At 39.7% G+C, this 21,831-nt stretch overlaps 7 protein-coding genes across 10 annotated transcripts; 3 read left to right on the top strand and 4 right to left on the bottom strand.

Annotated features, from left to right (window-relative positions):
* The first annotated feature begins 10 nt into the window (after positions 1-10).
* LOC120448007 (hsp70 nucleotide exchange factor fes1) lies at positions 11-1,628 on the top strand. The gene is made up of 5 exons (XM_039629722.1): positions 11-167; positions 226-303; positions 647-1,187; positions 1,249-1,457; positions 1,518-1,628. Exons 1-5 carry the CDS (start codon positions 126-128, stop codon positions 1,566-1,568), a joined length of 921 nt encoding a protein of 306 aa, XP_039485656.1. The 5' UTR covers positions 11-125; the 3' UTR covers positions 1,569-1,628.
* LOC120448003 (ankyrin repeat domain-containing protein 11) lies at positions 1,627-4,293 on the bottom strand. The gene is made up of 3 exons (XM_039629716.2): positions 4,051-4,293; positions 1,918-3,533; positions 1,627-1,857 (listed from the first exon to the last, which is right to left on the bottom strand). Exons 1-3 carry the CDS (start codon positions 4,181-4,183, stop codon positions 1,684-1,686), a joined length of 1,923 nt encoding a protein of 640 aa, XP_039485650.1. The 5' UTR covers positions 4,184-4,293; the 3' UTR covers positions 1,627-1,683.
* A 418-nt stretch (positions 4,294-4,711) lies between these two features.
* LOC120448005 (kinesin light chain) lies at positions 4,712-8,197 on the top strand. 3 transcript variants are annotated; one of them, XM_039629719.2, is made up of 7 exons: positions 4,761-4,848; positions 5,421-5,516; positions 6,153-6,779; positions 6,879-6,999; positions 7,066-7,545; positions 7,615-7,920; positions 7,982-8,197. In XM_039629719.2, the coding sequence occupies exons 3-7, from the start codon at positions 6,178-6,180 to the stop codon at positions 7,997-7,999; spliced, it is 1,527 nt and encodes a 508-aa protein (XP_039485653.1). In that variant the 5' UTR covers positions 4,761-4,848; positions 5,421-5,516; positions 6,153-6,177; the 3' UTR covers positions 8,000-8,197. The 3 variants fall into 3 exon arrangements, with proteins under 3 accessions (XP_039485652.1, XP_039485653.1, XP_039485651.1); XM_039629718.1 differs by lacking the exon at positions 5,421-5,516 and having other exon boundaries at positions 4,712-4,848; XM_039629717.1 differs by lacking the exons at positions 4,761-4,848; positions 5,421-5,516 and adding an exon at positions 6,013-6,028 and having other exon boundaries at positions 7,985-8,197.
* A 64-nt stretch (positions 8,198-8,261) lies between these two features.
* On the bottom strand, positions 8,262-9,472 carry LOC120448008. Its single transcript, XM_039629723.1, has 4 exons — positions 9,342-9,472; positions 8,887-9,083; positions 8,570-8,825; positions 8,262-8,507 (listed from the first exon to the last, which is right to left on the bottom strand). The coding sequence occupies exons 1-4, from the start codon at positions 9,400-9,402 to the stop codon at positions 8,326-8,328; spliced, it is 696 nt and encodes a 231-aa protein (XP_039485657.1). The 5' UTR covers positions 9,403-9,472; the 3' UTR covers positions 8,262-8,325.
* A 236-nt stretch (positions 9,473-9,708) lies between these two features.
* On the bottom strand, positions 9,709-13,077 carry LOC120448006 (protein ABHD18). Its single transcript, XM_039629720.1, has 7 exons — positions 12,812-13,077; positions 11,534-11,801; positions 11,087-11,199; positions 10,890-11,028; positions 10,741-10,830; positions 9,965-10,677; positions 9,709-9,902 (listed from the first exon to the last, which is right to left on the bottom strand). The coding sequence occupies exons 1-7, from the start codon at positions 12,898-12,900 to the stop codon at positions 9,779-9,781; spliced, it is 1,536 nt and encodes a 511-aa protein (XP_039485654.1). The 5' UTR covers positions 12,901-13,077; the 3' UTR covers positions 9,709-9,778.
* A 533-nt stretch (positions 13,078-13,610) lies between these two features.
* On the bottom strand, positions 13,611-19,843 carry LOC120448267 (tyrosine-protein phosphatase 69D). Of its 2 annotated transcripts, none has more exons than XM_039630189.1 (12): positions 19,579-19,843; positions 18,610-18,712; positions 16,686-18,529; positions 16,387-16,632; positions 16,081-16,324; positions 15,124-16,018; positions 14,921-15,067; positions 14,754-14,864; positions 14,505-14,684; positions 14,133-14,440; positions 13,933-14,068; positions 13,611-13,870 (listed from the first exon to the last, which is right to left on the bottom strand). In XM_039630189.1, the coding sequence occupies exons 1-12, from the start codon at positions 19,655-19,657 to the stop codon at positions 13,793-13,795; spliced, it is 4,371 nt and encodes a 1,456-aa protein (XP_039486123.1). In that variant the 5' UTR covers positions 19,658-19,843; the 3' UTR covers positions 13,611-13,792. The 2 variants fall into 2 exon arrangements, with proteins under 2 accessions (XP_039486123.1, XP_039486124.1); XM_039630190.1 differs by having other exon boundaries at positions 15,124-16,015.
* A 283-nt stretch (positions 19,844-20,126) lies between these two features.
* LOC120448268 (probable small nuclear ribonucleoprotein Sm D1) lies at positions 20,127-21,238 on the top strand. Its single transcript, XM_039630192.1, has 2 exons — positions 20,127-20,279; positions 20,812-21,238. Exons 1-2 carry the CDS (start codon positions 20,266-20,268, stop codon positions 21,170-21,172), a joined length of 375 nt encoding a protein of 124 aa, XP_039486126.1. The 5' UTR covers positions 20,127-20,265; the 3' UTR covers positions 21,173-21,238.
* Positions 21,239-21,831: the final 593 nt, after the last annotated feature.

The following is a 21,831-nucleotide window of genomic DNA, read 5'->3' as shown; positions in this document are numbered from 1 at the left end:
GTGTATGATGTTTTTTGATTGATAGGTATTGTATCGGTCTTGCGCGATAATTTTTTAAATTCCATCACTAATTAGTGTCAAAAACAACAAATTATATTGTGATTGCAACAGAGACTATTTCTAAAATGACCGATCCAAACGTACCCAGAGGAGCCTTAAGCTTGCAGGTAAGTAATTTGGATACTCTATTTTCTTTAATTCCAATAAAATGTAACTTTTCCTTAGAATGTACTGAAATATACGGTGCAACACCACGATCCAAATCCCGAAGCAGCCCCAAAGTCGGAAACTGACGATCCCGAGGTATGTAAACACTACAAATTGAGAGTATCAAAGGAATATTTAGAAACATTATTGTGTTAAGTTCCATCCCCCAAAGCACCTCAACTAGTTATACTTTGCAAATGATCCAAAAGTGAGTTCTACACTGTGAATCAATCGAATCATCTAGAATCTGTTTGACCATGTGCTCCTCCGAATGGGGCTCCAAATAAAAGTCAAATTTGGTTGAAATATGAGTATATTTCTGACACCTCGATTCTACAAAGTATAAGAAACCTATTTTTGTACATATAAGTACACTATTATTAATAATTGAATATAGTAACTTGGAACTATGTAAACTAACAAATCTTTTATCTTTCAGAGGGCTCAGTTTTTGGCCAATGCCCTAAATGCCATGACGGTGGATGCTGCGGCAGCACTGAAAGCAGCTTTAGTGATCTTGAATAGCGAGGAGGCCAGCACGGATGACCAAATCGAAAGTCTGGATGTCATAAGGAGCCACATTGATGACATCGACAATGCCATTACACTGGTGAAGCTCGGCGGAACCGCAACTCTGCTGCGCTACATAACACATTCGGATAACGAAGTTAGGGAATCGGCACTCAATACCGTCGCTGAAGTGTCGCAGAATAATGTGTTTTGTCAGAACGCCCTCATAAGTGACCAGTTCCTCCCTGCACTTGCTAAGAATTTAAGCCATTCAAATCCCAGCACCGTGCGGTGCTCCTTGTATGCGTTATCATCGCTGATAAGGAACTTTCAGCCTGGCTACGAAGAGTTTAAACGCATAAATGGTATCAGGTCCTTGATACCCTGTCTAAAATCCACTAATTTAAATGTCTACGTGAAGACTGCGTTTCTTATTGCATCGTTAACTTCAATCGAGAAGTCTGTCAGAGGTAATTCGAAGTAGCATATCCAACCCAGCACATATAATCTTGAATTTTTCATTCGAAACAGATGATTTTGTAAAGGAAGACGTGTTTCCTGTGCTAGCGGAAAACCTTAAGCCAGTTGAAGACTTTGACATCAAGCAAGAAACTACTCTGTTTGCACTTTCGTCTCTTTCTCGGGAATCGGAGTTAAAACTCTCTACGGAGAAACGAGAGGAAATCCTGTCGAAGCTTGAACAAATTATTTCCAAAAACAAACAGTCGGAAACGTGTGAAGTAAGATTATTTTATATATCTATTGCTATGTATCAAATTTCATACCTACTTTATTTACAGGACATGGTTAATTATGCAAGAAATATTGTGGACAACTTAAGTGCACATTAATAACAAATCGATTTTGCACGTACATAAATTATAAGTTAAATAAAAAGGACTTTGAAAATATCTCTAGTTTACAAATTTATAATTTTGTAACAATTTATTAATTCCAATACGTCAGTTATGTTGGCAATGTGTCAAAATCGTCTCCAACTGAAACGATCGGAACGTGCTCCAAATTAACTTCAATCGGGTTGTCACATAGCCTATTGCGTTTTGCGAATATATTCCAATCCAACACCTGCACGGCATGCAGACTTTCCGCCTCGTTATGATGCCGCAACACCATGGATTCCTTGAAAGATAACAACAATGAAGATTTGCAAAGCAAATGGTTATGTTTTGGTGAGCGTACCTTGATTTTTTCCCACTTATCATCGACGTCTTGCAACCAGCTGAGTAGCAATCGTCCATTAAAGCGGCACCGAGCACTCTTCTCCTTTTCGTCCTGCTCCGGTGTGATCATGTTGTAGACCTCATCGTCCTTCAAGTATGTGCAAACGGAATAGGGCGCCGGCTGTCCAGATATGCTCCTGGCCGCCTTCGAGTGGACCCGTATGATCTCCTGCTCAACGTTCATGCAGAGTTTTTCCCGCTCCACGGTGTGCGCTTCGATCAAGTCTCGTCTGGCCTTCTCCTGATCCTGATAGATCCTCTCCATGGCCTGCGGGACAGTGCGCGGAATATCGGGAACTGAGATCGCCGCATTGCGCCTTAATAAGTACGATTTCTTTGTTAGCAGATACTCGTTGTATCCCTGCGGAGGTCTCGGCTTCACCGGATACAAGCTCTTCCACTTCTTTTCGATCTGACGACGGATGCTTAAGAACATCTGGAAGCCATTGGTGAAGGGATGGTCATGGGGGTGAGATTCTTCGGAGTTGACACCGGAATCCGCCGCATTTGAGTTCTTCGAACTGTCGTCGGTGTTTTTGGGCCGAATCTTTCGCTTCCGTGGATGGAGTTCCACGTTCGAGGGATTTATGTCCTTGGACGAGGAAGTCGACGACGTCGACGGGCTCGGAACATTGGTGATTGCCTCCTGGTCAAACTGGTGGCCTTGCGGAATTGGACTAGAAGTCATGTTGCTATAGGAGAGCTTTACATCTGCAGGATCGTTGGCATGATTGGATGACGCTGGTGATGGAGAGCTGCTCTGCATTTGCGGGGAGGAGTTATTGGAACTGCGCTCCACACTGGTCACTCCAGTGCGATGAGAGCTTCGCAGGACCCTCAGATTCTTTTCGTCATTGAAGAGCTTTATATTCTTGTCATCCAGGGCTGTGGAGCAAATGCTGTTGCTCTTCTGTGGACTTTCGTGCGGGCTAATAGATTGATTGGTTATGACGGTGTCAATGGAATCACTATTGGAGCTGACCACATACGGCAGGGCGGCATTGCGGGAGGCAGTCACCTTGCCAGTTCTAAGCACATTGCCCTCAGTGTCAATTGAGCAGTTCTGTTGCGGAATCACAATTTTTAATGGCGGAACCTTGAGTCCTCCGTTGTACAGGCTGTCGTTACTCTTGTAATCATCGCTACACTCTGTTTCGTTTTCAATGTCTACATTCTTACTAGTCTCCGCCTGCTCTTTTTCGGCATTTGAGGCACTGCTTTTGTTTGCTGATGGAGATCCCTTCGTGGCTGCTAGCTTGGAGCTTTTCTCGACGCGAGACGTGAGTTTCAGGGAGGCACCCTTCACGTCCTTTCCATGCTCCGAGTCCTTACGCTTCTTTTTCTTCACGTCCTCGCCAGATTCCTCGTAGTCCTCCTCTATGTCTGAGTAACAGCGCTTGGCAGCCGAAGTTCCTTGATGATTCGTATCGCTGGTTTTACCATCGTTGCTGCTTTCCTCCGCTGAAGATTTGTCTTTCGTGTCCAGAACCTCTTGCTTCTCATTCAGGCTGCCCTCATCGGTCTCTGTGTCTCCTTTCTTGCATTCATTCTTCTTTAAATTGGTGCGGGATGAATCTGCAAGAACGAGAATCTTATACAATACATTTGACGGCTGTGTGATTGAGTTTGGAAGATCATGTGGGAGAGTAAAATGATATCTTTTCGGTGGTGTTCGTAGTTTCGTTCGTGGGAAACACAACCGAAAAGATTTTTTTAGAAATTAAGTAACTTAAGCTTAGTTAAATGAGTAATCATTTTAAAACACGGTAAAAGTATAGAAGCAGGTATCTTTTTGACATCTTTACTAGATTTCTTAATCTTCTTACACTTCGTTTTTTGCTAAACCAGTTTTTCGGATACTTTACATTATTCCTGACTCTCAGATACATTTATGTAGATATGTACATTCATAGATGTATGTACGTATATGTATGTAAATATGTATGCAAGGAAGCACCCCAGTACGAATTGCAAATCGAGCCGAAGAGCGAAAGTCCTTAGCTTTGCATGTGCGTGAAATTGTAACTAAACCATAGGCCCCGCTTAAAACATTTGGAAACTAGGGATTTACTTAATTATTTTGCATATTTACCTGTCGACGAGTTGGCTGTCATTTGGATGAGCAAAGCCATTTGCTGCCTCTCCGACATTGGCGTGTTTGAGTTCGATCTGGGTTGGGTAGCTCCTGTATTAAATCCTATCCCCTTCGGTCTTGGGGGTGGCATACTCTTTTGTTCAGTTTTATACGGTAAAAATTAAAATATAGAACAAAAACAGAGACTTGAAAAAGTCTTGCAAAATTTATTACAAAAAGAATAGTGCGACCGTATCTTGAATACAAAATAATGCCAGCTTTCTAATATAATAACGATGTTTTCAAATACATTAAGTTTATAACAAATTAATGAATATATTTTTGTGTATGTATTTCAAAATAAACTTGTTATTCGTTTTCAAAATTAAAATTTTGTGTATTATTGAACTAAATCAATACCTGTTCCACCAAAGTATGCTTGTTTGTCCTCTTCAAGCATTTGATTGATGCTTACAAGCAACATGTTGCTCAAATTTACTTTTTAACTACTACTATAAACTATAAATAAGTTAAACTAAATTTTAACTAATATACTAAGTCTCATTGTTATAAATCTAGCCGTTTGTTAAGGAATTTTCATTTTTTAGTTAGTGTTCCGATTCCACTGCGTTCTGTATCCGATAGTGTGACCACTACTGCAAAGCTCAAGAATACCTAATCATTTAGAAGAAAACTCAACGCCCCGACTACGGTCACACTCAGTTTTATTTTAGAAGTTTGCAGTGTAAGATATTTTTTATAGAAAATCTACGCTCTATTTCGATTATTTGAGGAGTTTGCAGAGCAAAACAGCTGGTAATAAGTCACAATAATTGAATGCACTCCGCGATAACTTGCATAACAATTTCCAACTGGATTTCGAAAGACAATTGCCAACCACGCACACACAAACAATTCTACTTGTGCTTATGTGTGTATGTTGCACATAAATATAAGTGACTGTCACTTGAAGAAAAGTTTTGTGCTGGAAAATATGAGCCATTTTACATAAATAATCAACTTTAGTTGGAAAAGTTCTCGTCGGCATCTCGTGTGGCAGAACTAAACACACATATATGGTGATTTCATCGCCAGAAGTTATCGCATAGCATGATAAATACGGAATTCAATCTCTAATGCAACGAACTATTATGTTTAAGTGTTCACTGATATAATGTACATAAAGTGACTCACTTTTTAATACACTGGAATAAGTGAGCTGGGGTGTTGTAACCCCCCCATTTGCAATATTTATACTTTGACTATCCGACTATTTCCCAATATTGCCGATCATTTCCGACCAAAGAAATCACAACATTTGTTGATCTTGATAAAGAATCGAGCAATCCACTCAAATTCCACTCACAATCTCGTTTTACGCAATCTAGATTTCCAATTCGAAAGGCAAATGACGAAAGACAATACTAGACTAGGGTACTAAAAGCTTCGGTCTACAAAAAACTGCATAATTCCTGCCAGTTGATGTAAGCAGCTACTTTTGCAATTCGTTTTTTGTTTGTTGCATGACGCCAAGTGTAATTAACTTTCGCCCATAATTAAAACTATGGTAAACGTTTTAAACTGTTTAGCCAAGTGTCATGTTTATGTAAATTCCACCGGCTATGCTGATAAATAATAAATAAAAGAAAGGCTTGCAAGCGCCGTATTCGATATAAATCGAATATACTTTCATCCTTATGTTCCAATTGGAAGTTGAGTTCAAACTCAGTTGGATTTTATCTGATTGGCCCAAAGCATCCTAATACTTAAATTAAGCTAATCAGAAAAGTTAATTCCTTACTTTTAATAATTCTTTAGTTTCCATAAGTTATCGTTAAAGCGAATATAATAAAGCGGGCATTTCCGATTTTCAACCACCTTTTAAGCGCACATGCGCACTAAGAATTTTCTTTTTCATCGTATTGATTAACGCAGCTTGAATCGTTTTATATACGGTTAAAATGATTGTCTCCAAAGCTATAAAATCATACAGGCTGTAAAACACATCAAATACCTCGATAAACACCTTTTAATTTGAATTTCATTCATATTGTTACACTTTAAGATGCCAAAGGGTAGTAAGAGCACCTATTAATCTGTATTTCGTATGTGTTTTGCAGACAGAAAATCGAGAAAATCGGCAAAATGACGCAAATGTCGCAGGACGAAATAATAACCAATACGAAAACAGTCCTTCAAGGCCTCGAAGCCTTGCGAGTGGAGCATGTTTCGATTATGAACGGAATCGCCGAGGTCCAGAAAGACAATGAGAAGTCGGACATGCTGCGCAAGAACATCGAGAACATCGAACTGGGACTCAGCGAGGCCCAGGTGATGATGGCTCTGACATCCCATCTGCAGAACATCGAGGCCGAGAAGCACAAGCTTAAGACACAGGTGCGTCGCCTCCACCAGGAGAACGCCTGGCTGCGCGACGAGCTGGCCAACACTCAGCAGAAGTTCCAGGCATCCGAGCAGCTGGTGGCCCAACTGGAGGAGGAGAAGAAGCACCTGGAGTTCATGGCGTCTGTGAAGAAGTACGACGAGAATCAGGAGCAGGACGACGCGTGCGATAAGTCCCGAACCGATCCCGTGGTGGAGCTATTCCCGGACGAGGAAAACGAGGACAGACACAACATGTCGCCCACTCCGCCCAGCCAGTTCGCCAACCAGACTTCCGGCTACGAGATTCCAGCACGTCTCCGCACTCTGCACAACCTGGTCATTCAGTATGCATCGCAGGGAAGGTAGGTCAACGTTCATAAAAAGAAAAACTCCCTACCCACAACATTGTTATCTACATGTGCTAATTCTACTTTTATTGCAATAATTTAATGTATTTGCAGGTACGAGGTAGCCGTTCCCCTCTGCAAACAAGCGTTGGAAGATCTCGAAAAGACAAGTGGCCACGACCATCCCGATGTAGCAACCATGCTGAACATTTTGGCTCTCGTGTACCGCGATCAGGTGCGTCTACGCTTTGATTAACTTAATTTATGCAATCATTAATTAAGAACATCTCATGCCATTCAGAACAAGTATAAGGAGGCCGCCAATTTACTCAACGACGCTCTGTCGATTCGGGGAAAAACACTGGGCGAGAACCATCCAGCCGTGGCGGCCACGTTGAACAACTTGGCCGTCCTCTATGGCAAACGTGGCAAGTACAAAGATGCCGAGCCCCTGTGCAAGCGTGCCTTGGAGATCCGAGAGAAAGTCCTGGGAAAGGATCATCCCGATGTTGCCAAGCAACTCAACAATCTCGCCTTGCTCTGCCAGAATCAGGGCAAATACGACGAGGTTGAGAAGTACTACCAGCGAGCTCTCGACATCTACGAATCAAAACTGGGTCCCGATGATCCCAACGTGGCCAAGACGAAGAATAATCTGGCCGGCTGCTATCTGAAGCAAGGAAGATACTCCGAAGCTGAGATCCTCTACAAGCAGGTCTTGACGCGAGCCCACGAACGTGAGTTTGGCGCCATCGACAGTAAAAACAAGCCCATTTGGCAGGTAATATTGTGTTTTGCTGCTCTGCCTGGTAACTACTATAAAGTGTCATTTCTTACTATAATTTTTTAGGTGGCTGAAGAGCGTGAAGAGCACAAATTTGATAACAGGGAGAACACTCCATATGGCGAGTACGGCGGTTGGCATAAGGCCGCTAAAGTGGATTCGCCCACAGTCACAACCACTCTAAAAAATCTGGGAGCACTTTACCGACGTCAAGGCATGTTTGAAGCAGCCGAAACCCTGGAAGACTGTGCAATGCGGAGTAAAAAAGAAGCCTACGATCTAGCTAAACAAACGAAGGTCTCACAACTGCTAACGTCAAACGAAAAGCGACGATCGAAGGCAATCAAGGAGGACATGGACTTCTCCGAGGAGGTAAGCTTTGAATTCTGAAGACTGCAGTGCCGTATATTAATCATACCATTTCTCGTTGCAGAAGAATGCGAAACCATAAAAATATTATTTGTTCATCGCCCACAACGGAATCTTTAAGTTTATGATTGAAAGTTAACAGCAAACACACACTTTATTTATTCATTCCTTAATATACATAAGCTCTCAAGCATACATTAGCAAATAAACAACGTTTTATACCTTGTTATTTCGGCAAAAAAATATGTACCGCTTTTAATAATAAACCAAATATATTTAACATAATCCTGTTTGTATTTAGACTGGCTAAAGCACCAAACTAAACAAATAATACGGACCAAATCTTAAAATTTACAATTTATTTACTTTTATTTATGATAACAAACAGTACACTTAGTTGGGTATCAGTTAGTCGCTATCATTGTCGTTTAAAATAGAGGAAACTATGCCGGCAAACTGCTCAGCTCGATCCAGAAATTGTTCTCGAGTGAGGCTCGTATCGTTACGTAGGTTTTGCGCAGTGAGGAGTAAGTTTTCAAAGTCCTTCAGCTGACTGTCCAGCTCGTCGGCACTAATTTCTTCTTTGTGTTCTGAAAATCAATAAGTGGAAATGGATTATTGGCTTCTCAATCCAAATCATAGGTACACCTACCAGAACCAAACTTGACATTGGACCAAACGACGTTCTTTAAGCCCTCAACAACTTCCTCGTAGTCCTTTTCAGGTTCATCTGAATCACTCTCAGCATTGCTTTTCAATGTGATTATGTCGAAGAAGAAGTTCGTTTTCTCCTTTATTTCTCCGAAGGACAGTCCACCTTCATCTGAAGTGGAGGACGTAAGCAGAAAGCCCAACTGAATCTGTTCGTTCTTCGCTAACGTCTTGGGAATTGTGTCGATAAAGGAAGTCTGCAAGTAATGGTAATATTATTTATATATGCTATTATAATTGCTTTTTAAAAACACTCACATCTTTTGAGTCAAAGTAAATGATTAGCGCCTCGGTTGCTTGGAGAATTTTCTCGGGAACAGCTTCTAGTTTTCCGGAAAATGGAATTAAGTTGATAGAAGTGTCATAATACTTGGTTTTAATGATGCATTTATAGCAATTAAGTGAGCACTCCGTTGAAGCTGACTCCTTCGATTGGTTGACTTCGGATAAAATGTCTGTAACGAACATTAGATTAGTTTATAGTTTGAAGTTGGTAGTAATTATGAAGCATCTGGTTTTTCAAAAACAATCCCTAATACTTTTAGGAACTTGTACTGTTCATGTCAACAAAATGGAAACATTTAATTAGCATGCATTACTCATAAATTTATAGTCTCGACTTGAACACTAATAAACAAAGCTGTCACAGCGTCAAAATGCAAAATTAAGCAGTTGGTTGAACTCTCGGTACTTATTCAATTAACTAGTCTTACTTTCGACTATTTCCAGTGGAGGCACTGCTCCGTAGGATAAAACAAGTACTACCGGATCCATTATATTGCAATTTCTTTATTTAATTCAGTCAACAAAAACAAAAGCTAAGCACCAGTGTGACCAAGCTTCGAGAACAAAAAGTTCTTAACTTCCAATGAAAAAAGCTTAGCCTTATTTTACCGGTACTTTTTTTTAAAGGTTTTTTTTTATTATAATTTGCAAATATAAATTCTATTTTTGAACTATTTAGCGCAAGCTGATGACGGTTATATTTATTTAAATATTATATTTAATATTATTTATTTAGGTCGTATTTAATATTCAACTCAAAAACTATTCCCCCCTTAAATAAAATACTACATGTTGTACAATTTACTAGACCTTTTCTTTAAATGGCAACATATTCATCATTATGTTTTAATATTCTAACTTATATTTACTGAATATTTTTGTCATATCTCTTCATCAACTGCTCATAGGTAATATCACATTTCAGGCCTTCGCCCACGTCTTTTTCATAGATTTTCTTCGCCCTCTCGAAAGCCTCAATAATGCAGGATCTGAAAAGAGCGTAAATCGCTTAGAATTCGATTTAGCAATATGGAGAAACGTGTATGCCCACCTGAATAGTTTCTGGTGCAGGACGTAGGCGCTCACATGACCAGCATCCAAGTATCGTACCTCTGCTCCGGGCCAAATGTCCTCGAGGCTGGAACACCCTTCTCGAGGCACATAGGCATCGTCTTTGGCACAGACCGCTATGATCAGGGAGGTGTCGAAGGGCACCGAGAAGTTCTTCAGGTGGGTGCACTCATCCATCATGCCACGCATGAACTGCAACGCCTCCCTTTCCCACCAGTTCGTCTTGGTTATGTCTATTTTATCAGATTTGCTTTGCGCAGACAGGGGCAGAATAAATTTCATGAGGTTTGTCAATGTTGACTCCTTGGACTCATTGGATGGTTCTTCCGTTTCAATGACCACCTTTTGACTGAGCGTGTCCTTTGCATCTATGGTCAGATTTTCGGAGTCAAGTTTGGTGTTCTTCAAGGACTTGGATAGGAATATGGAACTGTCTTCTTGGGGACAGATGCCCCGCGTCTCGTACTTGTCCCCGCAGGTGTTACTGTTTTCGGTTTCGTGGATCTTTCTCGTATCGCAGATGTCCTCCTTCAGCTCTTGCAGAGATTGATTAAAGTTCTGTATGAAGCTTTGGCCCGCGGAAAACGCATCGTCTATCACAGTAACCATTTTGGATAGCCGTTCTCTGTACTGTCCGTCAGAGAAGTACTGCGTTTCCAACATATCCCAGTTAATGGACTGGCTCATCACTCCCTAAAACACACGGATGAAATAAATGTCAGTTTGATTTTCTTGCCATACTTAAGCTGCACCTACAGTTGTAAAAACAGCGGATGCGGTGGACCAGGATAGACATGGCACCAGTACCAGCGGTTTCGGCCAATTTGTAGCAGCTAGTGATGCCATCTAAAAGAAAATATGATTGTTTAGTACCCCCTCGAAGGTTTTCACCTATCTTAGCTTACATGACCGCCCATTGACAATCCTGTGACGCCTAGTGGACCAAAGCCATTCCTTTCGCACCAGTGAAAGAGTACCAGGCATTCCAGGATGAGGCAACCACCCATCACAAAGATATCAGACACATTATGCAGGTTGGATCGCCTAAAATTAAATATTTATCATTATTTCGTCACAACACTTCTAAACCAATTAGACTTACGTTTGGTTGTTTGGTTTTCTCAAGCCATAAAAGGGATTCTCAAGTATAATGGATCCTATGTTGGCGTCCTTCAGAAGCGGTTTCGCTATAAAATTTCGTCTACGCCAAAAGAACTGCAATATTTAAAAATTATGCACTTTATATATGTTTGATTTGGTGTATATTATGAAATTATGGCTGAAAATGGTCCCAAACAAAATGGTTGCTATGTGGGAATCGAAAAGGGTTAAGCTAGCTGTGACCAGATGAGTTTAAACAGGGAAATCAAATCAATTAAAATAAGGTTGGGCTTCAATACTGGCTTCATAATAATAAACAATATCTATTTTGGTGGGACCCACTTTTAGCTAAATGTCGATGGGCCGGTCGCCTGGCGTCTGGCCTCTATTGAAAGTAAACAGACATTAATCTCGGAAGTTGGACCACGGATCTAGCGATGGTACTCACATGGTCACCAGTTCCGGCCAGGTGAATGCATATGGGCTTGTGCTTTTCGTTTTTCCACTTATTCGGGATCAACAACTGAAAGTGCGCCTGCTGGGACTCTTCTGGCACAACTCCGGGCATGTGCAGCTCCATGGGGGTCTTAAACTGGCCTTCTATCAGCGTGCTCTCCGCACCTATTTCTTTCTTCGTAATCTCCACCGGATAATCGCGGGGCACGAGCTTGAAACATGACTCCCTACTGGATATCACCTTTCGGAACTGAAATACTCTGAAATAATGGTCGTTTAATTTTGTCAATTAATTTGGGAACGCACTCCAATTGTACAAGTGATAAAATTATGTTGCAAAACTAAAAAAATATGATGAGCATTTTTGGGAGCAAAAAAAATAAGTTAAATGTGATTGATTGAACTTCAGGGATAATTAACACTTATGAAAGCAACTTGCCAATTGGCAAATAAATTAAAAATCTAAAGAATAAATAATATCTATTCACATAATCCTCACTTGCTTAGGGTCTATTTCCCACTAACCTGGTCTTATCCAGTGTCCACTGGCGGAGGGGCACTGCAATGTAGATCAATGGCATCGGAAAACGATAAAAATAAATAATCTACATACTTAGGTTTCATAAAAAACTACAATTCCCAACAATAAACTGAATTAACTTAAGAACCACATCTTTTTTAGAAACACAAATTCATTTCAGGATGATATAACAAAAAATGTTGACCTGAAGTTCAATAGGTTTCCAAATTAATAAGATTATGATGATAGAAGATAAACTTTTTTATTTATCAGATGAAAATTTGTGATTGGGAGGAATAAGTGATAACATAGAGCTTGTATTAAAATAGCCTAAATTAAGATGACCTTTTCACAAAGTGAAATTATATTTTTATATATTTTGGTAATAAAGTAAAGCCCTGAGTAGGAGCATGCATATCAAATATACTTTGGGGAATTAAAATGTGTATATATTTCATTAATATGCAAATATATAATGTATTATTATCCAAATGCACTTTTTAAAAAGCCAGCCCATCGGATAAAGAAAACTTCTAGTGTTTGTTTTAACTAAAACCGTAACTCTGAAAGATCTTGTGAAGTAAACATATAAGAGTTTCCCATAGCCAACCGATGAAAACCCTATTTAATTGTACATTTACGCTAATTGGAATAACCTAGAGCAAATTGAAATCATAATAGTATTACGTAAAGAATCCGTATGGAGAGCACTTAGTTTTTGTCATTCTCCTTTTTAAATAAAACACTTACTTGCGAAGGTTTTCCGGCTTTCCCCATCCCTTTTCGAAGAACCTCGTTATCAGCATGCGACGATATAAGCTATCTAGTTTACTCGGCATCTTCGGCAAGTGGCAGATGGGGCTTCTTGTTTTGCCAAAATAATAATAAACAATAAGTCCGGTAGGGATGGTAAAACGCTTATTGTACTATCGATAACTGCGTAGAAACTTCCATGGTGAAAAGACTTCCAATTTAAAAAATGCCTAGAATTTGTTTTTATTAATTTATAGCAATGTCTACTTATCTGAAAACTAATATAAAATCATAATAAAATACGAAATGCGGTTTTATGTCAGGGAAGTGTCACACATTTTTATTGATTTGAAACAATGGAATGTGAAACAATTCAAAACTGTTTTTTTTATTTCATTAAAAAAGTTAAAAAGGGGTTCTAATAAAACTATACAAATAAAGAAATAAGGCCAAATGATAATTTATAAAAAAACAATATTGACATTGTTGTGACTTAAAAAAGAAGTATTTTATCGATTTTTGTCCCATTTTTACAGAATGAAATATTAAAAACTAATAAAAAAAAGACATTTTTACAAACTGAAGATTTTAATATTTAAAACAATTATTACTATACGCCCTTTTTAGACAAACCTTTCGAATTCCCATAAATCCACACAACCAAATAGAATGTAAGCCAAACTCAGGCTCATAAAAAGTACAATTCTTATTCTCAGTTTTTATTACATTGTATCTTATAAAATATGTTACTTATTTTCCTTTGGTAGTTTTATCAATACGATACGTATACACTACATTTATATTTGTATGTATATTATGGGTCGGGCAAACACAATTCGTTAAAAAAATTATGCTTGCCCTTGTAAATACTTTATTAAAAGGTTTTTTAAATATACAAATAATTTATCATAGCACATTTGATGCATTGATGTTCCAACACATGCATTATGTGTTCGTATAAGTATATACATATCTAACTTAATCCAATGTTGACTCGGCTATGTGATGTAAGTCTGAATAATTAATTATTGCGCGATGTAGGAACTCGTATTGTGCCTAAAAAGATTATTAACGTGTAATTAATACTTTGAAAATAAGTTGTACAAATATTTACTCACGTATGAGTTGATAAGTCCCGTTCGCTGAGATCGTAATTTCCTTGTTGTGGCACAGATGTCGACACACTTCTCCAGCCTGAGATGCTGGACTAAAATGCACATTGCGACGAAAATAGAACTTCGATCGGTTCCCAGACTGAAAAGATTTAATATTGATTGATTGATTAAGCCGTCAAATGAATCACAACATCCCAACATACCTGCAATGAACTGTGAGTGGAGATCGACAACCAGAATTTTTGTTGTTCTTATAATGGTTGTACGCTTGATCTACAAGTTCGATAATTCCACGGCAGACTTCAGGAACTTCCCCGTCCACGGTTGGCCAACCATTGTATTGAAACTGTGTGACTTTCAGCGTATCATCTATTTTGCAATTCGTAACGTAAAATTCGCGGCGAGTATAGTATGGACAACTTTCGCTGTGCACGTATTTCACGAGTATGTGGTCATATTGAACCTCATCATCCGCCCAGTATCGCGGGCATTTTCTGGGACCATCTCCGATCTGCAAGTAAATTAAAACACTTATTTAAATGGGAAACAGATTAAGGATAAAAGACAATACTCACTTCGGATATCATGACGAGGGTGGTGACACTCTGTTCCGAGATCATTCTCCAGAAGTCTCCTATAGTGTTCTCAAGTGGATCCTGGGCAATAATAAAGGTTTCGCTATTATCATAGCCCTCTATGAATGACGCGTTAATATAGGTTGAGTTTTCCCGCATTGGGAGCGGTGTCAGTATTACCTTTAATTTCATTAAAATATTCAACAGCATTAATCACAGTTCGTATAAAAGTTGGCCACTATTACTTACTCTGTTACGATCGTAGGGTATAATCTCTTGACTTCTGTTCTTCATATTATTTTCCTCGTTTTCGCCCACACTACATGATTTGCTTATCTCATCCGCAGTGACCAGTAGTTTCTGAAATAAACAATAATGAGTTAAACGTCGGCGAGCAGATATCACACTTTATATACCTCGAATTCCATTTCCAATTTGCATTTACCCTCATTGGGTTTGCGCTTGAGAGATTCAATTGCAGAAGTCATGGTATCAATGCAAATATCCGTGTTTCCAAAAGTTCCGGTATCTAATAAAGCCCGATAAAGAAAGATGTATTGTTTCTGCAAGAAGAAGGAAGGTTATTACAGCTACGAGTTGCGTATCCATAACCACCCACCAGAGATTGGACTAAAAAATTTCGTTGGTGTCGTAAATCACACACTGTGTTGTAAATGGACACCGAGTCTTCTTCCTCCAGTTGTTGGATTAGGGAATCTAAAGCCACCAGGGTTCCGGTTCGACCCACACCAGCACTGCAATGCACTAAAATTGGACCCCTTTGCAGGGAGTAGACGGAATTGATTTGACGTATGAATTTGATGATGCCATGTGGATGCTCTGGTGCCATAAAGTCCTTCCACGTTAAGTAGTGGTATTGGGTGATTTGCCTACGGTCCTCCTCCTCGCCGACATTGGCTTTGTTCTTGGAAACGTTCAGGGTTCGTTCAATATAATCACCAGTCTTACGTTCTTGTGCAAATTTCACTAAAATATCTCCGAATTGTTTTGTATCAAATACTTTTTCTGGCCAATATTTCGCACACTTGGCCTTGTTATATTCCTCCAAATTCGTAAGCATCACAATTATTTCTAGATGTTGTTCCCAAATCATTCGCCAAAAATCGTCGATGGTACTCTCCATTGGACCCTGTGCACAGATAAACTTCTTTCTCTCCTTGTATCCAATTACGAAGTTTGCATTAATATAATCCGCAGTTTGTAGGCCATTTATGACCGCCAACTTCACGCGCGTTTGATCGTAGGCCTTAATATCGGGGTACCTGTTCTTACAGGCGTTCTCCTTTAAATCACTATTTTTAGTTGTCCGATCGCTAAAGCGATTTGGCAGCATCTCGTATTCCCGAAGAAATCCGTAATCGGTGTCCTTATGGCGGTTCTTATAGGCGTTTTCTAAATCTAATCTGTGAATGGGGCCAGCGTCGAATCCTTTGTGGTTTCCGGACGTAATAAAATGACTATGGTTGTGATTTCGGCGACCGAACAAAGCCCTGCTTAATGGTAAGTTGAATATTAATTAAAAATGCTTAAAGAAGAATTAACCATTACTAGTTACCTCAGGGAATCTCTTAGTGTTAAGGTGTCTTCGCCTTGCAATTCGTTTTTGGTTTTCTTGTGATGGAACACCCACAGCACAATAAAAACAAGTAGGACACCAAGGAGTACGGCTCCAGCCTTGACCCCAATACTTAGGTAGTAGTCCATATTATTCAAGGATTGGATAGGTTCAGCTTCTGTCGCCGGAGTAATTATGTCAAAGTATTTGCTATAAGCCATCAGGGCATTGTTTCGATCCCGAACTGAGGAATATTAAAATGATATTAACATTTGCTTTGAAATAAAATAATTGATCAGTACGTACCTATTATCTCTAGGAATCCGGTGTAATTGGAGTTAATATCTATCTCACCATCGAAAACATCTCGACTAGAATCGTGGAGTGGCACATTTGGGTTGACGGCGCTTAGAATTGGATTCTCATCGCTGGTCACCGCGTTTCTTTTATCTCGTAACTTACTTTCTAAGATTTTAAGAGCATGCTCGGTTAAGTTTGCTCCTTTAATCAAGTTGTCCTTCTCAGCCAAGATGGGCAGTTCAGAATCGGAATCTACAGAAAAGCACATTAGTTTAATATATACAAATTAAGTTAATATACATTACTTGAGAGTGAACCTAGTGGGGGTATGTGGGTGACCTCGGGTTTCCTCAAAAATGGAGTACCTTCTAGGCATTTGCGGCAAATTTCGTCATTGTCGCGGATTATATCGTTGTTTTCACTGAATCTCTTCGCATCGCCCAAAAATATTTCCGGCCTAAAGTACTTGCTACTGATCATCTCCGCTATATATGCACTACTTCTAGTGACATTATCGCTATGAACCTCCTGATATGTGGCGATGTTTAACTTCTCCGGGTCCGGCAATTCCTTGTTGTCATTGTTAATTCTAACTAGATATAATCTATAGCAGCATATGGGCCCATTTCGCTCGCTGATCTTCGGTAGATACAACTTGAGAACGTACTTGGAGTCCAGGTTCACCTTCGACCACATTGTCCGCCCAATGGCATCCGGCGTGGAGACGGGCATTTGACAGCTTCCGGTGGCCGGTTCGCCGTTCTTCTTGTGCCGCGTTATGGCGGACACCGTCACGGTGTAGTTCGTGTTGGGGCTAACACTTTCGTAGAGGGTCTTGTGATGGGGCTCATCGATCCTTCGAATCTTCGGTCCCCACATCTCCCTTTCCACTGTGCTCATGGGGTTGCCAAGCAAGTGTATTAAATATGACACAACCTTGCCGTTTGGCGTCTTGGGAACGTCCCAGTTAATGGAGATGGAGTTGCCTCTCGTGACGTTGTCATGATGACATTGTATGCTCAAGTTGGTGGGTTTGGTAGCCACGCCGTCCATTGTGGTTCCGTTCACGTTCTCGGACCATGGTCCGCAAGTCTTGGTTAGATCACTGCATGCCCTTACCCTAAATTCGTAGTCTGTGGCGGTCTTAAGCTTATCAAACATGTATGGCAAGTTTCGAGAATTCTGCTGGTAAATGGCTTCTTCGATCACTTTGGGCACGTCGCCCGATTCGGAGACAATCAGTTCGTAGTATTGTATATATTCAATGAGATCCGGCGGCGGGGGATTCCAGCCAATCGTTATCGTGGACGCCGTGCTGCCGGTGGTCTCGACTTTCGGTATAAATATGGGATCATAACTAAGCGTGGTGATTCCATGTTGATACTGGGTGGGCTGGCCATTGCCAATCGAGTTCTTTCCTACGATTCTTAAAAAATAGGTTGTGTTCGGTTTAAAATGGTCCAAAATAGACGATGTATGGCTGCCGTTGATAAAGTCCTTATGGTAAGTAAAAGTCGGCGTTCCAGCCTCCTGCAGAGTGATGAAAAATTTCTGTATTGGATCGTTGCCGTCGTTCACGGTCCAGTTTAGGTATATTTTATTAGCACCGACTGCCTTGGCGAAATCAATGCTAACTTGTGGCACTTCCATTACGAAAAGAGTAACCTCTTTGGCGGTAATCTCAAGTCCGGTGTCATCGAAGACGGTGCACTTGTAGGTTCCATTCTCTTTCTTGTACACCTCTGTGAATTCCAAGGTGAAGTTCAAGTGTGTATCGTTCAGCTTCGAGATGGATGAGAAGGTGTCCAGGAACTCAAACTGGCTGCCGTCCTTTAGCCACTTGAGGTTTCTATTCGTCGTCTCATTTTGCGGGTACATCTCAATCAAGCAATACAACATGACATCCTGCTTGATTTTCCTCTTGATCTTGGCGGGGGTACTTTGCAAGACTTTGGATGGAAGGTATGGCTTAACTTGGAACTCAGTCGAATGGTTTTGCCCCGTTTGGGATGTGCAGGTGTAGTTCCCCGAGTCCTTTATATTAACATCAATAAGCGTCAGGACATTCTTGTACTTGACGAAATCTAAATTTTCGTTGTTTCCACTGCCATCGTCGTTGGAATTCAATGGCTCTGTTCTAACTTTATATCTGAAAAGATCGAAAATTTATAAGATTATTCAATTATTCTATCATGATTGGGGTAGAAATCTGTGGTATGAGTTGCTTACCTTGTATGGTTCTTATCAATAGTTTGGTTTCCCAGCTTCCAAGATACTGCCTCATTTTCAGATGTACACTCTAGAGATACATTTTTACCTATTTCTGCCCACTCTGTAAATAAATTTCAGATTTATTGTAATGCAGTTTTGTATATAGACATAATTATAGAAATTGCACTGATCCAGTAGCGATATGTATCTCCCAGCCTAAAAATATGTTAGATTTATAGTATATTTTCCTCTGTTTCATTAATGCTTTTGCATATAAATCCGATTATAGCTTCCGGGTTTTATACGTTCGTAGTAAGAGCACATAGTATATTGAAAGTAATAGTAATAGTATAGTATATTAAAGTAAAGAATATCACTGCTTTCTGGTCAATTAAAAATTTCATAATGGAAAGAGGGGTTTTTTTTTGGGATTTGATGGGCGGCAAAAGCCAGACATAAAATTGAAACTCCACCCACAAAATGGGCCATAACATTCGCATTAGTAATCCAGTGTTATTTCGGAATCAACACGTATTTAGCTGCACAAATATTACAAATAGATATACGTGTATATATTTCAGATAAATCGGAGTGATGCACATACGTATATAAGTATGTACGCAGAGACACGATACGTATGTATGTGCCGGGAAGTGTGTACATATGTATGCGCGACTACTTTTGTTTAGCCCCAATTGAAATCTCACCCCATCGGCGTAATCTTTGGGCGTTACCGACATAGTTCGAGTGCTACTGTATCTATGAACTATTCAATTGCCTGGTTTTACAGCATTTCAAATGATAATTATAGTTTCAAACGTAATGTACAACACTTCATTCACAAACAACAAAACAACACAAAAAAAGAAGACATTGCAATTTGTTGACACCCACAAAACGGTCATTGATGTACGTATGTATGTAACACTTATGCTTTTCGTCTGGGTTTCAGCGTTTAAATGCAAGAAACTCCTATTGAAACATTACCTTGTTTCACAGTTCCTTGCACACATATCGCAAGGATTATATTTAAAAGCATCGACATGCGTCGGTAGAGTAACGCCATGGCTTGCTAATTTCTCACTCCGAGCCGGATAAATACATATGTCAAAAATTATATTCGATGTCTGCGTTGTGTAAAAAAGGTCTTCTGCGGTAAACTAATGTCGCGGCGACTATAAAACACCGAAAAATGTGTTTTATAAAAAAACCAGTTAATAGACGGCGACCGCGAAGAAGAATTAATCGTTATTTTCTTAACACTGGATTGTTTTTTTTTTTCGCGATATGCGGCGTTATCGATAAGTCAGTCGAATATGTACCCTTAGCTCTGGTAACCAAGCGATTTGGAACACAGAATTGAAATATGAACGTAGACTTATTTTGTTTATTAACAAAAGAAGTAAAAAATAAATAACTATAGGGTAGCACGATATGCATAAAAAAAAGTCAAATTTATATTTCATAATTATTGAAAACTTTTATTAATTTATTATCTTATTTGCACTTGTGTTTCAATTCCGTTTGGTAGCCGATATATTTTTCTGTTCCAAGAGCGCTGCTATCTTAGCACACGATACAACACTTCACCGCAACCACCAAATCCCAAGTAAACTAGCCGGCATTGTTTGTGCGCGTTTTTTTGCAGAAAATTACCAAAAAACACATAAAAACATGAAATTAGTGAGGTATGCTATGTTTCCTTTATTTATTGCATCGCCGAACCTGTTAGCAATCGTGTGCTTAATAGTTTCATTCAGTTTTAGAATCGTGCAAGTGTACACACATGTATGCATGCAAAAGCGATGCTCCCATTTGTTGTATTTGCACACAGTATTTAATTCAATAAGATTGTTGTATCAATTTGTTATTATACTGGTCTACCATTATATGCATCTAACTGACTTCAATGCTTACACTTAAAGTGGCATTTCGAATAACTATTATAATTTATGGCCACCATACAAAAGATTTCGCTGAGAATCTATTAGTCTGCTAAAAGTAAAGGCATTACCAAGTGCATTTATTACTATAGCTTTTCAAGGAAGATTCCTTACGCCTCCTTGTACCTAATTTTCCTATCGCCCAATGAAAGCTTTGTTTGGTCATATAATAGCCTTGCATTATAGCTTGTATATCTAAAATACGGTATGCAACAGGAGCTTTACTAAGTCATTGTAACGATATATACTTTACAATCTCCCCGTTTATACATTACAGATTCCTTATGAAGCTAAGTCACGAGACTGTGACCATCGAACTGAAGAACGGCACCCAGATCCACGGCACCATCACCGGCGTGGATGTGGCCATGAACACTCACCTGAAGAGCGTTCGGATGACGATCAAGAACCGGGATCCCGTCCACCTGGAGACGCTGAGCATTCGCGGCAACAACATCAGATACTTCATACTGCCGGACAGCCTGCCGCTGGAGACGCTCCTCATCGACGACACCCCGAAGTCGAAGACAAAAAAGAAGGACAGCGGACGCGTCGGAAATCGCGGCAGGGGCAGAGGCGCCCGCGGACGTGGCGGCCCAAGGGGTCGCGGAAGGGGCCGAGCTTCAGGCCGACGTTAATTTTTGTATCTGCTACATCTAATAAACAATATTCGATAAATATAGAATACAAATATTCTTTGGATATATCCATAATGTATGCATTTATGTACGAACAACTGACAAATGTCTTCAGTTAGTTAAGGAACTCCAACTGAATATGTACATTTATTGTTAAAAATCACTTTGTGTAGTAGCTCAGGAGAAATATGTTCACTTGGCAACAATTTTAATGAAGATTCCCGCCTTTAAATTATAATTAAAGATGATTGAAAGTTTGTAAAAACGCTTTTATATACTCTTAAATGGTTTTATGTGTAAAAAATGCTTTTCAAATGTTTAATAATTCTGGGGAAAGACTTTATCACCTATACTAGGCTAGAGATTTTGATATAATTATGTACTACTGCTTGCTGGTGCTACATTTAGTTTGGTTGCGATGCTGTAATCGGTTTCTTCACCACCTCTCATGGGTTATATCAACATTTTTGATTCTGGTATTGATTAGTATTTTAACCTTATTTATATTAACGGTAAGGGAAGCACAAAATTAAACATTTGAAATTTTCAATAAAATTAAATTAAATGTTCAAAGGCGGGCTGAACCGGTTCCGATAATAGGTTGGAATGAAAGCTTGTGGAACTGGTTCCGATCAGTTATCGGTGCTCGGGTTCGAGTA

This window comes from Drosophila santomea, chromosome 3L (assembly GCF_016746245.2).
Source record: "Drosophila santomea strain STO CAGO 1482 chromosome 3L, Prin_Dsan_1.1, whole genome shotgun sequence".
Taxonomy (NCBI): domain Eukaryota; kingdom Metazoa; phylum Arthropoda; class Insecta; order Diptera; family Drosophilidae; genus Drosophila; species Drosophila santomea.
Note: the sequence above shows the minus strand (reverse complement) of the source record. Positions and strands in the feature narration are given on the sequence as shown.